This window comes from Macaca nemestrina, chromosome X, assembly GCF_043159975.1.
Source record: "Macaca nemestrina isolate mMacNem1 chromosome X, mMacNem.hap1, whole genome shotgun sequence".
NCBI classification, from domain to species: Eukaryota; Metazoa; Chordata; class Mammalia; order Primates; family Cercopithecidae; genus Macaca; species Macaca nemestrina.
In genome coordinates this window covers 47,779,816-47,795,295 of record NC_092145.1, presented here as the reverse complement: position 1 = coordinate 47,795,295, position 15,480 = coordinate 47,779,816, and the positions used below count along the sequence as shown (strand labels likewise).

At 45.5% G+C, this 15,480-nt stretch overlaps 1 protein-coding gene across 4 annotated transcripts in view; it reads left to right on the top strand.

Moving 5' to 3' along the window:
* The window catches only part of LOC105490445 (FERM and PDZ domain containing 3), a 99,432-nt gene that overhangs the window by 60,332 nt on the left and 23,620 nt on the right, over positions 1-15,480 (top strand). For all 4 annotated transcript variants that reach the window (XM_024795619.2, XM_011756063.3, XM_011756062.3 and 1 more), the window contains one exon: positions 8,864-9,008. In XM_024795619.2, coding sequence (XP_024651387.2) covers positions 8,864-9,008 — 145 coding nt within the window. The remainder of the gene's footprint in view (positions 1-8,863; positions 9,009-15,480) is intronic.

The window sequence follows — 15,480 nt, the reverse complement described above, 5'->3', positions numbered from 1 at the left end:
AATGTCTTAGCACACTGCCTGGCACACAGTAAGTACTCAATGAATGAGACCTGTTATTTTTTCAAAAGCAAAACATCAGTAAAGAAAAAGTAATATGAAGTAAATGTTGCAGACAAGTGTGATCTGGAATATGGAACAAAAGAACAGGAAGGAGTTAACCAGATCTGACTTCCCACAAGAGGGTGTTTTAAGCTGGATCTTGAAGTGATAGGCATGAATTAGCAGAGAGAAGTGGGATGTGTTCAAAGGCAAGGAGCAAGCACAGAAATAAGCAAGCCATATGTGCAGGTCGATAAGCATAGTTGCTTGGCTGGAGAGGAGAATAACGAGAAAAGAGATTGCAGAGATTGGGGGTGAGCAGAACAAGTTGGTTAAAAGCCTCAAAGGCCAGTCTGTGGAATTTAGATTCAATGTGGTAGAACAGTGAGAATCCACAGTAGGTCTTTGAGCAGAGGGGTGATTAAATGAAAGTTGATTTGGACCAGGGTGTAAGATGGGTGAGAGCAAAGCTAATGTGGAGCTAGGGCAGTGAGGAGGGGATCATGGCACTAGTCCAGGAGTGAAGGAACAAGGGCCTGTGCTGGAGGGACAGCAGTGGTAATGAGAAAAAAAGAGGAGATGTGAAACATGCGAAATCAGTAAGATGTGGGTGCATATTCTCCCCTGCATACCACTCTTGCACAGACAATGCACATGTCTTATTATTCCTAGCCCTTCTGCCTACTTCATGGGTCGCAAATACTCTGAAGAATGGTACTATGTGCCCAGCAGAAGCAAAATGGATGGTATTGTGGTGAAAGGAGAAAGGGAAGATTGAGGGAGAAAAAAAGATCAAGGTTTAGATTTGACTGTCATTTAGTATGAACTTGCTGTTGTTGGGAAGCATGCTAAACACAGAATTTTTTTTTCTTTTTTTTTTTTTAAGAAAGAGGCTGGGCACGGTCGCTTATGCCTGTAATCCCAGCACTTTGGGAGGCCAAGGGAGGCAGATTACTTGAGGTCAGGAGTTCGAAACCAACCTTGCCAACATGGTGAAACCCTGTCTCCACTAAATCTCCACTAAAAATGAAAAAAAAAATATATATATATATATATCAGCTGGGCTTGGTGGCACACACCTGTAATCCCAGCTACTTGGGAGGCTGAGGCAGGAGAATTGCTTGAACCTGGGAGGCAGAGATTGCAGTGAGCCAAGATCATGCCACTGCATTCCAGCCTGGGGGACAGAGTGAGACTCCGTCTCAAAAAATTTAAAAAAAAAATTAAAAGAGAAAAATACATGGCTTGCTGGGTGCAGTGGCTCATGCCTGTAGTCCCAGAACTTAGGAAGGCAGAAGTGGGAGAATAACTTGAGCCCAGGAGTTCAAGACCTGCCTGGGCAATATAGCGAGATCCCGTTCTCCACAAAAATGAAAAAGAAAGAAAGAGAGAACACCATGGCTCCTTGCCTTCAAGAAGCTTACCTAGCTTGTAGGATAGACATGCACAAATATGGCCAGGCACGGTGGCTAATGCCTGTAATCCCAGCACTTTGGGAGGCTGAGGTGGGTGGATAACCTGAGGTCAGGAGTTCGAGACCAGCCTGGCCAACATGGCAAAACTCTATCTCTACTAAAAATACAAAAATTAGCCATGTGTCATGGCACACACCTGTAATCCCAGCTACTCTGGAGGCCGAGGCAGGAGAATCGCTTGAACCCAGGAGGTGGAGGTTGGAGTGAGCCGAGATTGTGCCACTGCACTACAGCCTGGGCGACAGAGTGTGACTCCATCTCAAAAAAAAAAAAAATGCACAAATACATGACACACAGAAGGAAGTGCCATAGGAGAGCTACCAAGAGCATGTTAGGGGAGTACAGGGGAGGACAAAATTCTGGCTGGGGGCATTAAGGAAAGCTTATTAGAGGTGCTATATATCAGCAATATTTGTGTTTAGTGAGAGGTGGCTCTGGGAAGGAATTGGGAAGCTTCTTACTAGAGAATGGCTTCCCTGGGCTCAGTAAGAATCTACCCACTGAGCCAGTGGTGTGCTGGAGCTGGCTCACACAGTGCATCAGAGCCAGCTGGGCACATCTCTCCCCATCTCTTTGTTCAGTGCCATCATGTTGATAGTTTGAAAGCAGCCATGGTGGGTGTATGTACATCAGGGAAATTGGCCAATGCTACAAATTACTACTTGAAAGAACTGGCTGTGGGCTGGGCGCAGTGGCTCATGCCTGTAATCCAGCACTTTGGGAGGCTGAGAGGGGTGGATTGTTTGAGGCCAGTAGTTCCAGACCATCTTGGCAAACATGGCGAAACCCCGTCTCTACTAAAAATACAAAATAAGGTGGGCATGGTGGCTTGCGCCTGTAATCCCAGCTACTCAGGAGGTTGAGGTGGGAGGATGGCTTGAGCCTGGGAGGCAGAGGTTGCAGTGAGCCGTGATCATGCCAGTGTACTCCAGCTTGGGTGACAGAGCAAGATCCAGTCAAAAAAAAGGAAAGGAAAGGAAAGGAAAGGAGAGGAGAGGAGAGGAGAGGGGAGGGGAGGGGAGGGGAGGGGAGGGGAGGGGAGGGGAGGGGAGGGGAGGGGAGGGGAGGGGAGGGGAGGGGAGGGGAGGGGAGGGGAGGGGAGGGGAGGGGAGGGGAGGGGAGGGGAAGGAAGGAAGGAAGGAAGGAAGGAAGGAAGGAAGGAAGGAAGGAAGGAAGGAAGAGGGAGAGGAAAGGAAAGGAAGAAAGAGAGAAAGAGAGAGAAAGGAAGGGAAGGAAGGAAGGAAGGAGGGAGGGAGGGAGGGAGGGAAGAAAAGGAAAGAAAGGAAAGGAAAGAAAGAACTGGTTGTGAAATGTTTACCAGCACACAACTGCATAGGATACACTGAAGAAGGACTGTCTGAACATCCTTAACAGGGGACATGGAAGTTAGAAATCAGACTTGGCCCATTTCCCCCTAGATAGGCCACTCTGGTCTAGTAATATTCTGTAAGGGTCTGGTGAAATTAAGATGATCCATTCAAAGTAGTTCTCAGCCCTGACTGCACATTAGAATCATATGTAGAGATTTAAAAACCACTGGATGCCCAGACTCTTCCTCCCAGACCATTTAAAATCAGAACTCTGGGGGGTTGGGGCCCAGGGGTATACAGGTCTTTACCACTTCCAGGTGATTCTAATTTGTATCTGGCCTGAGAACCACTACCTTAAGTGATATTCTGCCTTGCTGCCAAATTGGCTGGCTGTGCCCATTTAGCCTTTCCTAGGGCTGTGGAGGCAAGAACCAAATATACTGATCCCTTGGGTCTCTAGACCATCATCTTTTACCCTTCCCCTCCAGGCCCCTGGATTCCATCCTTTTCCTGTTTTCAGGGATGCTAGAGTGAGTGAAGGCTACCCCAGGGAAAATCCTTTTCCTAGTTGGCATCTCAGAGTGCTAAGTGCCTGATAGCTCCCAGGGCACCCTGGGAAGGAGATGTGGCTGGAGCATGTCAAATGAATCCCTGCTGTACCTTCTCCTGGCTGGCTCATGCCTCCAACTCCATTCTCCTTTCTTCATGCTACATTTGAAGATGTCCTGGGCATATTAATTAGTTTTCACTCAGCTTACTTGCTCTTAGTGGAGCAAACATGAGGTAGTATTCAAATATCTTTCTTCAAGAGATGGCAGCCCGGGACTGAGGCATACCTGGGCCATTACCATACCCCATTACCACAGAAGCACATAAGGTGGAAAAAGAAATCATCAAAGGAATGTCCCAAGGGATATCTTGTGGCCCAGCATGTCTCCTATTCTCATGTTTGAGCTTTATTTCTCTATTGCTGTCTGTAGGGACAAGCATTACATTACACGTCATGATCATTAAAATCCCATCTAAAATAAAAAATTGTTTTTGAAGGTTTCTAAGGAATCTGTCCAACCTTTTTGTTTGCCTGCTTTTGATTTCATTTTTACCTGTTGGCAAAAATTTCATTTTTCTGTTGGCAAAAAGTCTGTCTGTGTTCCTTTTACTGCGAGCTGCATTTGGCCCATGCTGGGGCCAAGTTGGCTGTCTGGGGATGCCAAGGAGAGGCTCCTGATGAGCTGTGCTGTGCTGAGCCAGCTGGGGATGTGCTTGGCCCTCTCTGTGCACAGGATTTTTCTTTCGTGCTGTTTTATTACTGGCACTGGGCTATATTGGGGGTAAGAGGGGAAACCGAAGTGGTCAATGAAGTCAATCAGCCATTCTCCCAGCCTCCAGTCAGTAATTCTGTCCATTAACCAGCCAACAAGCCAGCCAGGTAGCTCAGCAGTAAGAATGTGAGGCTGTTAGGCATTTTGTCTGTCCTGAGCTGGCTTGTCAACCAGGGCATGAGTGAGTCAGACTGCCCTGCAGCCGGCCAGCTCATTAGTCAGCCAGCCATTCAGCCTCTACTTTGGTCAAATGGTCTCACATTATATTTGTCAGCCAATGCTATTTTCTCAAAGCTGTCTCCAGTTTCTGAAACCAAATTAGTCACACACACACACACATTCACACTTACCCACCCACGTAACACTCCAGGACATTCTACGTTTGGGTAGCTCTCTATACGTTTTCCTCAAAGTGCTTATCACACCTCGCAATCATATTTATTTGCATGGTTATTTGATTTGGGTTATGTCTTATTTCCTGCTCGATTGTAAGCTCCATGAGGGCAGGAACTAGGTTGGCTTGGTTCTGGAATGCATGGATGCATCTTTCACTTTGTCATGTTCTCCAGGAGGCATCGAGCCAGTTTATGGCAGCTTGTTGGGTGGACAAAGCAGGGTACAGGAGCATTTCAGCCAGAGGGAACAGCATAGGTTAAGGCATGAAGATGTGAAGGAACATGAGGAACTGTAAATACTTTGTAATTGCTGGAGTATAAGGTGAGCGACAGTGATGGGAGGGGAGCGCCAGTGGAGTTAATGCAGATATGGTTGGAGATGGAGGTTGGGTGCAGGTCCTGAAGGGCTTTGTATGCCATTGTAAGGCAGTTGGATTTTCTACAGGTAATGAGCTATTGAAGATTTTAAATGACAATGAGACTTGTGCTTTAGAAAGAGCCTTCAGACTTTGGGAGGCTGAGGCGGGTGGATCACTGAAAGTCAAGAGTTCGAGACTAGCCTGGCCAACATGGTGAAACCCCGTCTCTCCTAAAAATACAAAAATTAGTCAGGTGTGATGGCACACACCTGTAATCCCAGCTACTTGGGAGGCTGAGACAGGAGAATTGCTTGAGCCCAGGAGGCAGAGGCTGCAGTGAGCCAAGATTCTGCCATTGCACTCTAGTGTGGGCATCAGAGTGAGACTCCATCTCAAAAACAAAAACAAAAAGAAAGAGTCTTCAGGGTCATTCAGGGCCAAACATGGTGTCTCATGCCTGTAATCTCAGCACTTTGGGAGGCTGAGGTGGGAGGATCACTTGAGGCCAGGAGTTTGAGACCAGCCTGGTAAACATAGTAAGACCACGTTTCTTCTTCTACTACTACTACTACTAATAATAATAATAAAGTAGAAAAGAATCTTCAGGCAGCAATTTGGAGGTGAAGTGGATTCAAGTGGGTAGAAACTAGAGGGAGGAAGGCCAGTCAGGAAGTTATTGGAGGTTCTTGGGTTAGTGTGTCCCAACCTTTTCCATATCATGAGAAATGTCACAATTCATATGACAAAACATACAAACAAATGAGGCATACATATATACCAGATGAGGCAGCTTGTGGCCAGAGGCAATAGGGCTGAGAAGCCGAGAGGCTCAGTATCTCAGCACACGGGCCACCCACTCACACATACCTTGAGGGGTTTTGATCTGGCAGGAAGATGATAAGGTCCTGAAATGAAGCAGTGGCAGTAGGGATGGCTGTGATGTGCATACCCCTGAGGCAAGCCTAGTGAGTCTTGGGCCCTCGTGGTAATGGTGGTAGCCACCGTTTACACTCAAATCTCAGTATCTGTATATCCTTCTGCCATCAGTGGCAGGGTTGCAGTGGCAGCAAGACAGCAAGAAGGGGTATCTGACTCCCTGCCCCCCAAGTTCATTTCCTTTCCATACTTTTTTGTCTTTATTTTGTTGTATGCAAGTTTGGCTATTCTGTTGTGACTGAGAAGCATTCATTAACTGGAGGTATGAATGTCCCCTCTACCCCTTCCTAATAATGACTAAAAAGTAATACCTATCTCTGGCCCCTTTCTCACTGGAAAAAAAAAAGCTGTTGCTCCTCAGGGTACAAACTGTTCCTTTTTCCTCCCAATGGTATTGCATGAACTCCATAGGAGCATCACTAACTTGTTGCCTTAAAGTTGGGGCAAAGTCCAAATGCCTTATTGTGGCATGCATTGTAATTGAATGTACAACAACTATGAAAGAATTCAAGTTAGTATTTGATCCAACACAAGACTGTGTAGTATAGACATAGGGCTATATGATTTCTGCGATAGGAAAAGAATTCAAGGGAGTAGACTGGGCATGTTGATTTTTGAATCGCCAGCATAGAGGTTAAAGCAGACACCCTGATGGAGAAGAATTGAGGGTTGTACACTGAGCCTAGGATATAGCTAGGGCGAGGAGGTTGCACGTGAAGAGCCAGCCGAAGAGAGAGATGAAAATGGTCAGATTACAGAACCAGAACACAGCTCACAGAAACAGAAGCCAAGAGAAGAATTTCCAAAGAAGGTGATTGCTGTTAGCAAATGTAATAACTTGAGATGTGTGATGAATGAATACAATTGTTTCTAGCTGTAAAGAAGTTTTACTTCAGTGGGCGCTGTGGCTCATGCCTGTAAATCCCAGAATTTTGGGAGGCCAAGGAGGATCACTTGAGCCCAGGAGTTCAAGACCAACCTGGGCAACATAGTGACACCCTGTCTCTATTTAAAAAAAAAAAAAAAAAAAAAAGGCAAGAAAGAAGTTTCACTTCTAGATCAGGTGGCTAACTATGGCCCATGAGCCAAATCTGACTCATTGCCTGTTTCTGTAAATAAAGTTCTATTAGAACACAGTCATGCCTATTTATTTAATTTACAGATTATCTGTGGCTATTTCCACACTCTGTACAATGGCTGAGTTGTTGTGACAGAGCCCGCATGGCCCACAGTGCCTAAAATATTTACTCTCTAGCCCTTTGTAGAAAATGTGTGTTGACCCCTGACCTATATGAACTACAAAATATTCAGCTCAGGCTCTGTGTTGGAATCCTGGGAAAAAGAAAACCACTGCAACTTTAGCTAACAGCTGAGCTGGTTTGGAATCAGAATTGTGCCCCAGGTAATGGTGATTTAGCCAAGGAAGGCTAATCTAGTTGGTGATCAAGTTCTATCAGGTCTTCATAATGTCCCTTCCTTTTCACTGGACCAGCCACCACTCTAGTGGAGGCCCTGACCTCTGTTGCAGTAGCCTCCTCATTGGTCAGAGAGGGGCCTCATTTCTTCTGCCTAATTCTCATATTTCTTAATGCCTGGTCTGGGTGACCCACAGCCCCATGGCTCCCTCTTTAGCCAGTCTTCAGCGATCTTTATCCGGAAACTACTGCCCTATTCCAAGGAGAATGTTCCCAAGGCTGACTTCAGTCTGGCTCAAACTTGATCAAGCCACAGTTAAAATTATAGTACAGATACTAGGAGGTTTTCTTGAAATAGTGCTGATTTTCCTGAATAGCATTGCCTGGTCTCTGAAGCAGTTAACCAGTTAACCCCAGGACTAATCTGACTGATTTAGAGTTAGGAACAGAAGTCAACAATGTATGCTAGTATTTCCCAAGGTGGGTTAACAACAACAACAACCTTGTTACCATGAGATGTTCTATAAAAATAGATCATTGTGGTCTAATAAATTTAGAAAACTTAGAATATTAAAGCTTTTCTTTTGAGGTTTCCCAGTGCACAACGATATATTAAAGGGTCTTATGAATTCTCATAGTAAAACTATCTGCATAGTGTTTTTTAACCCAATATCACAAACATATTTGACCAAGGAGTTCTTTTAATAAGCACCAATTAACAACATCTCAAAGACACAGGGAAATAAAGGAAGAGGGATAGAGCATGATGCTTTTTTTTTTTAGACAAAGTCTCACTCTGTCACCCAGGTTGGAGTGCAGTGGCACCATCTTGGCTCACTGCAACCTCCACCTCCCTGATTCAAACGGTTCTCCTGCCGCAGCCTCTGGAGTAGCTGGGATTACAGGCACGGGCTAATTTTTGTATTTTTAGTAGAGATGGGGTTTCACCACGTTGGCCAGGCTGGTCTCGAACCCCTGACCTCAGATGATCCTCCCGCCTCAGCATCCCAAAGTGCTGGGATTACAGGCATGAGACACCGCACCCGGCCGAGCATGATGCTCTGAGCAGAACAGCAGGCCGGAAAGACTTTGGCCCTAAAGGCAGAGTTACGACTTGATTCCACAGAGATTCCTTTATGTCCAGGGAGGTGTTCTGGGTGTTACAGGGGGCATGTGAAGATGAGCAAGACATAACTCTTGCACCCAAGGGACTTAGAATCGAGGGGGGATCTAGGCCATTCTGAAGTCTAACCTAGATTCCCAACTTTACCCCCGCTCTCCCAGCTGGCCTGTACATCTGCTGAGCCCTGGCAAACACAAATACAGCTACATAGCAGTCACATGAGGTTATATAATTTTAGTCCTTTTCAGTAAAGGTAGTTCATTAAATGTATAAAGGTTGATTTAATTTTGATACTTGGGTAAGAGGTTATTACAAAGAAATTCTCAAATCAGAAGAAACTATTTGTCAAGCCCTGTGCCTCAATTTTTGGTTCAGAAAGTATAGTTCCTTTAATTATGCAAGTCATCTTTTCCTAGCTACCATGCCTCTGGAAATGCATCTGCCTCCCTCCTTCCCGTGTCTTCATGTTTCTTCCCTTCTCTTCTGCAGCCTCTGGTGCTGTTGATGGAGTGGCCTGAAGCCACCAACTTTGCCTGCCTGATCGCGGGTTACTGCCGCCTCTTGCTGGATTCCAGGAAGATGGTCTTCTCCAGGCCTGCCAGCCAGCCACTTCCACCTCCAATGATCAAGGCAGGTAGGGCTCAACCTCGGTTGGTTTTTGCTGTGCCAGAGGCCCTTTGGACCCTGGAGACATGGAGGGAAGAGCTTCTCTGCCTTAGTGCTCACCCCGTGCCAACAGTGCCTGATTTGCCAGGAGCCAAAACTGTAGCACTGTATCCTAGCTGGCACAGCCCAATGGGAAAGACAGCTGGCCTTCACATGTACCTGTTCCACAAAGGATACCTGTGACAACATTGTGATTGAGTCAACCAATGAATGTATTATTAAAATACCAAACATGATAAATAGAGCCAATTAAATGGTTGCATTGGATCTAAGGCAAAGCTTTAGCGGTGTGGAGATCTAGAGGAAATTTACAGGTGTGCTGGCTCAGTTGAAGTGGAGTTGAAAATGAATATAAAGGTCTGATGAAAAGGAGGTGGCTCAAAGAACAGATACTTCACATATTAGACCTAAGGCTCATGTAGATGCAGTAAGTGCTTCTCCACCCCAGCACCCAGAAATAATGAGTGAAGCTGAGACTTTGCCCTTCTCACATGCTGAATACTCTCAACCCACTTGCCCTTGCTGCTTGACTATTTCTTTCTTCAAGGCTGTGGTTTTCTGAGTAGTCAGATCACACTTTGGGAAGCCAAGACGGGCAGATCACTTGAGGTCAGGAGTTTGAGACCAGCTTGGCTAACAAGGTGAAACTCTGTCTCTACTAAAAAAAAAAAAAAAAAAAAAAATAGGCCAGGCATGGTGGCTCACACCAGTAATCCCAGCACTTTGGGAGGCTGAGGTGGGCGAATCACCTGAGGTCAGGAGTTTGAGACCAATCTGGCCAACATGGTGAAACCCCGTCTCTACTAAAAATACAAAAATTAGCTGGGTATGGTGGTGTGGACCTATAGTCCCAGCTGTTTGGGAGGCTGAGGCAGGAGAATCGCTTGAATCCAGGAGGCAGAGGTTGTAGTGAGCCGAGATCATGCCACTGCACTCCAATCTGGGTGACAGAGTGAGACTGTCTCAAAAAAAGAAAAAGAAAAAGAAAAAAAGCCAGGTGTGGTGGTGGGTCCCTGTAATCCCAGCTACTCGGGAGGCTGAGACAGGAGAATCGCTTGAACCCAGGAGGCAGAGGTTGCAGTGAGCCGAGATCCCGCCATTGTACTTCAGCCTGGGCGACAGAGCAAAACTCCCCCTCAAAAACTAACAAACAAGCAGTAGTCAGATCAGATCTCCATCGAGGTGTTTGAGAGCAGAAACACACTCCTGATGGATGGCCCAGACCTAGAAGGCTGTGGACACCCCTCACCCATACACATCTTCTCACCTCTTGTCTCTTCATCACAATCATCATGACATGCCTCATGACCTTGTCCACAGGAACTAAATGGCAATCCATCAAACACAGATTTGGGAAAGGATAGGTGGCCCTAAGACATATGAAGGAGATTCCACATAGAAAAGCAAAGGAGCTGACTTAGGATAGTAAGAAACCAGGGGGCTGAGTTGCTGCAAGTCTCCAGGTGAACAACACTGAAGAGGCGGCCACACTAGCAAACCTACAGATGGCCGAATGATGGAAAGCCAGCATTAGCATTATCACTGTCACTTCTGGTCTTCCTCTCTCTAATCACATCCAAGTAAACTATACCTCCTACTGAGTAGGCTAGAGAGGGAGAAAAGGAAAAGGGAAGATAAAGTGAAGAACCTGGAACCCAGCCAAAGACCAAATGTGACAGTGAAGATTATTCGGAAGGAATGCACTTTCAGAAGGCACTGGAGATGGCTCTGTAGTCCCACCCTACCTAACAGTTTTTTGTCATCCCATCAGTACCCTAGCCAATGCTGACCCCAAGTATTCCTCTCGCTGTGGGGATAGTGGCACCAAGTAGAGGGATATGTGCTTCGTATGTTCCCGCAGCCTCACTGAACACATTCCAACATTCCATGTTGCTTTTCCAAAGGCAAATCTGTTTTCTTACATTCTCTATGGGCTAGGCATGGCTTTAAAACACCCCACCCCCAACCACTTTCCTGACTTCTGAGAACCGCCTTGGGCCTGTAGAATGATGGGGGCTCAGGTTGCCTCCAGCACAGGGCCTCTGTGTCCATGCAGGAGCCAGATGGAGCACTGTGATGTGTCTGTTTTTGCGGTACTTCTCCCTTTTGGGTAGAAATAATCAGCTCAGGGGCAGAGACCTACAAAAAGTTCTGCTCTTCCTTCCCCATCTCTTCTGGCCAGAAACATGAGAACTTGAACTAGGCATCATATCACTAGGTACATGGTTTAAATCTTGGACCCCGTTTCTTAGTTTTTTGAACTGTTAGGTGCTCTTGGTGGGTGGAGTGGGGCGGAGTGATCCTCACGGCTCTACTTGAGTTCGCTGAGCTGCCACTGCCCCAGCAAAGTTCTAGGACTTGGTGTGCACATTTTGTCTTACTACCTCTAAGAAGGGAAGGGCACAACTGAGGAGACCTCAGCTCAGGTTACAGTGAAGGATTATCAGTTCCTGATATTGTAGACTTTTAGGACCAAGGTCCAAAATTGAAATCAGTTTCCTACACCAGGCCTTACTTTCACTCAGAACAGAAGCCCCAATGCCAACTGTTGTTCCTTAACAAAGGCCAATAGGGAATAGGTATCCTCCCAACCTTATCTGGACTTTTCCCCCAGGGTCCAAAGCCACAGCCCACTTAGGTCCCGGTTTTTCAGGAAAGGGAGGAAGAGGTCTGGCCAGCACTATTCTTGTCCCACATCAGCTGCTGGCTGTCAGCCAAGTCCAACTCAGGGCCCAACCTATTGGGCCTAAAGGATGAAGTTAGACCAGCCACTGGGAAAGTGAAAACATCATCTTCCTTCAAGTCTCAGAAAAAAAGGAGAATGGGGACATGGTAGGGAAGGGACTCCCTCTTGGGCTTTATCAGTAGCTTCACCAAAGGTACTATACTTATTCACTTAACAAATCAAGCACTCATCATGTGCCAGGTGCAGAAGATGCAGCCATGAATAACAGACATGGTCCTTATGGTCCTTGCCCTCACATAGCTTGCAATCTAATAGAGGGGAAATACTGACAGATGATTAAAAGGATAAGGTCAATAACATAAGTACCTTTGCTTTTATATATGAGAGATTCAACAGATACAACAGAGCAGTGCCTGGGTTTGAGGGCCCAGAAAGGCTCTGAGCTTAGAGAAAGGTCTAGAAAAATGCCAGTTTTCTATCTCTAATGAGGTGGTGGGCAATCCAAAGGCAGCTACCATCTTTCTGCAGCCCTGAGCTCTCTGTATCCTGGGGGAATCCAGGAGAAAAAGGCTTTGAGGGCCCCTGTTAGGGCCTCAGTTGGAGGAACTCACTCTACATTTTCTACCATGGTTAGAAAACAGTTTGGTCGGGTGAATTGAACATTTTGGTTAATGGTTACTATATATCCCTCGAGTGGCTTACCAATTTTCATGTAGTTAAAACCCAGCAACATGTACAGAGTACTAAAGTAAGACTGAACATAGTAGACTTTTTTTGGATGATTCAGAAAGAGCATGAGGTTCTTGCAAGGCCTCTAGGTCGTCATTATGACCAGTGATTATTGGACTATAGAATAGAGCAGGGCCAAGTACTAGAATGCTAGGTGAGTCAATGTCACACAGACCGTATGTTTATATATATATATATATATATCTGCATATATTTTCTTTTTTTATTATACTTTAAGTTCTAGGGTACACGTGCACAATGTGCAGGTTTGTTACATATGCGTACATGTGCCATGTTGGTGTGCTGTACCCATTAACTCGTCATTTACATTAGGTATATCTCCTAATGCTATCCCTCCCCCCTCCCCCCATCCCATGACAGGCCCCAGTGTGTGATGCTCCCCTTCCTGTACCCAAGTGTTCTCATTGTTCAATTCCCACCTATGAGTGAGAACATGTGGTGTTTTCTGTTCTTGTGATAGTTGGCTGAGACTGATGGTTTCCAGCTGCATCCATGTCCCTACAAAGGACATGAACTCATCCTTTTTTATGGCTGCATAGTATTCCAAGCTGCATATATTTTCAAACACAACTCCAGTTGAATCACCGTCCTGTTCTTTGCAAGCATTTTTTTTCTAGTGAGTCTTCTGAGTGACTGAGTACAGAGGGATAGACTAGGGCAATCCCCTTGGGGAAAGCTGATGAGCAATTTACACCATATTTGCAGTCTGGGAGGCATACTGTCCTGAACCATCAGCCAGCTGCACCTGGCATTACTGGCACTTCTAATCTTCTGCCAGGAGGAGATTTGGGATTCTCCAGGCGCATTTTGTCTTCTGATCTGGAAGTCATAGTACCAAGTGGTGGACAGGGCATTACCTGGCCTTGACAGTCTATGCTTACAGATGTTTCCATCTTGCAGGGAGGGAAGCCACCCTTAGAATCCAGCCTCTGTTTGAGAGGGGTCACTATCCGCCACCCTTAGAATCCAGCCTCTGCTCTTGTGATAGTTTGCTAAGAATGATGGTTTCCAGCTGCATCCATGTCCCTACAAAGGACACAAACTCATCCTTTTTTATGGCTGCATAGTATTCCATGGTGTATATGTGCCACATTTTCTTAATCCAATCTGTCACTGATGGACATTTGGGTTGATTCCAAGTCTTTGCTATTGTGAATAGTGCTGCAATAAACATACGTGTGCATGTGTCTTTATAGCAACATAATTTATAAAACCAAACGCCACATGTTCTCACTCATAGGTGGGAACTGAGCAATGAGATCACTTGGACTCAGGAAGGGGACCATCACACACTGGGGCCTATCATGGGGAGGGGGGAGGGGGGAGGGATTGCATTGGGAGTTATACCTGATGTAAATGACGAGTTGATGGGTGCTGACGAGTTGATGGGTGCAGCACACCAACATGGCACAAGTATACATATGTAACAAACCTGCACGTTATGCACATGTACCCTAGAACTTAAAGTATAATAATAATAAATAAATTAAAAAAAAAAAAAAGAATCCAGCCTCTGCTTGAGAGGGGTCACTATCCGCTTATTGGGCATGCCACTTGGAGCCACCTTTGATGGCAGCTTATTGCCAGGCTGGCTATCCTGATTGCTCAGCTGTCTCATAGGTAGTTAGCACCTGGTATATCCCCAGGACCTGTGGACAAAGTCTTGATGTAGAGAGACATCATGAATTTATAGTTCATACTCCTGGCTGATTGCTCCTCTGGAGCACTTATTCCCTAAGTCTCAGAGGCCTGGATGAAGGGTAATTACACAATATTCCCCCAACTGACCCAGAGTTCCTGAGATACAGTAAAGCCCAATAAGGCCTGAACCAACCCCACTCATTGACAATTTCTATGTTTAAAGCAGCAACATGGTCTATGGAAAATTGCAAGAGCTTGAGATCTGAAGTCACAGAGACTTGGGTTCCAGTCCCTGTTTTGCCATATCTTAGCTATGTGATCATAACTAAATGCCAGAAACTTCGTCTCAGTTTCCTCATATGTAAAATGAGGATAATACTATTACCTGCTTCATGAGGAATTTGACAGGATTGTGTGCGATAAACCACATAAAGTCCCTTCACAATACAGAGTACCCTTTTTTGCTTTGTTTGTTCGTTTGTCTGTTTGTTTGTTTGTTGAGACAGAGTCTTGCTCTTGTTGCCCAGGCTGGAGTGCAGTGGCATGATCTTGGCTCCTTGCAACCTCCGCCTCCTGGGTTCAAGCTATTCTCCTGCCTCAGCCTCCTGAATAGCTGGGATTACAGGCGGCCGCCACCACACCCAGCTAATTTTTTGATATTTTTAGTAGAGACGGGGTTTCACCATGTTGACCAGGCTGGTCTCAAACTCCTGACCTCAGGTGATTCACCGCCTCGGCCTCCCAAAGTGCTGGGATTACAGGCGTGAGCCGCCACCCCCAGCCTTTTGCTCTTTTTTTTTTAAAGATTGAGAGTTCATCATGTGCCCAGAGCTGTGCTTTAAAAAAATTAACAGCTTTGTTTAGATATAATTTTAAAGCCATAAAATTCACCCATTTGAAGCGCACAATACAATTTTTTTTAATATACTTAATATATTCACAGGGTTATACAGCCATTATCACAATCTAATTTTAGAACATTTTTTGCCCCTCCCAAAACAAAATCTGTACCTATTAGCGGTCGCTCCCTATTTCCCTCCTAATCACCACCTAGCCCTAAGCAACCATTGGTCTACTTGCCGTCTATAGGTTTGTCTATGCTGGACATTTTGTGTAAATGGAATAATAAAATATATGGTCTTTTGCCACTTGCTTTTTTTACCTAGCATGTTTTCGTGGGTCATTCATGTGCAGCATGCACCAGTACTTCATTCCTCTTTATTGATGAATTACATTCTATTGTATGGATATACCACATTTCTTTATCCATTCATCAGTTGATAGACATTTGTTTTTTTTCCCACCTTTTGACTATTATGAATAATATTGTTATAAACATTCGTGTTTATATGGGGACCGTTTT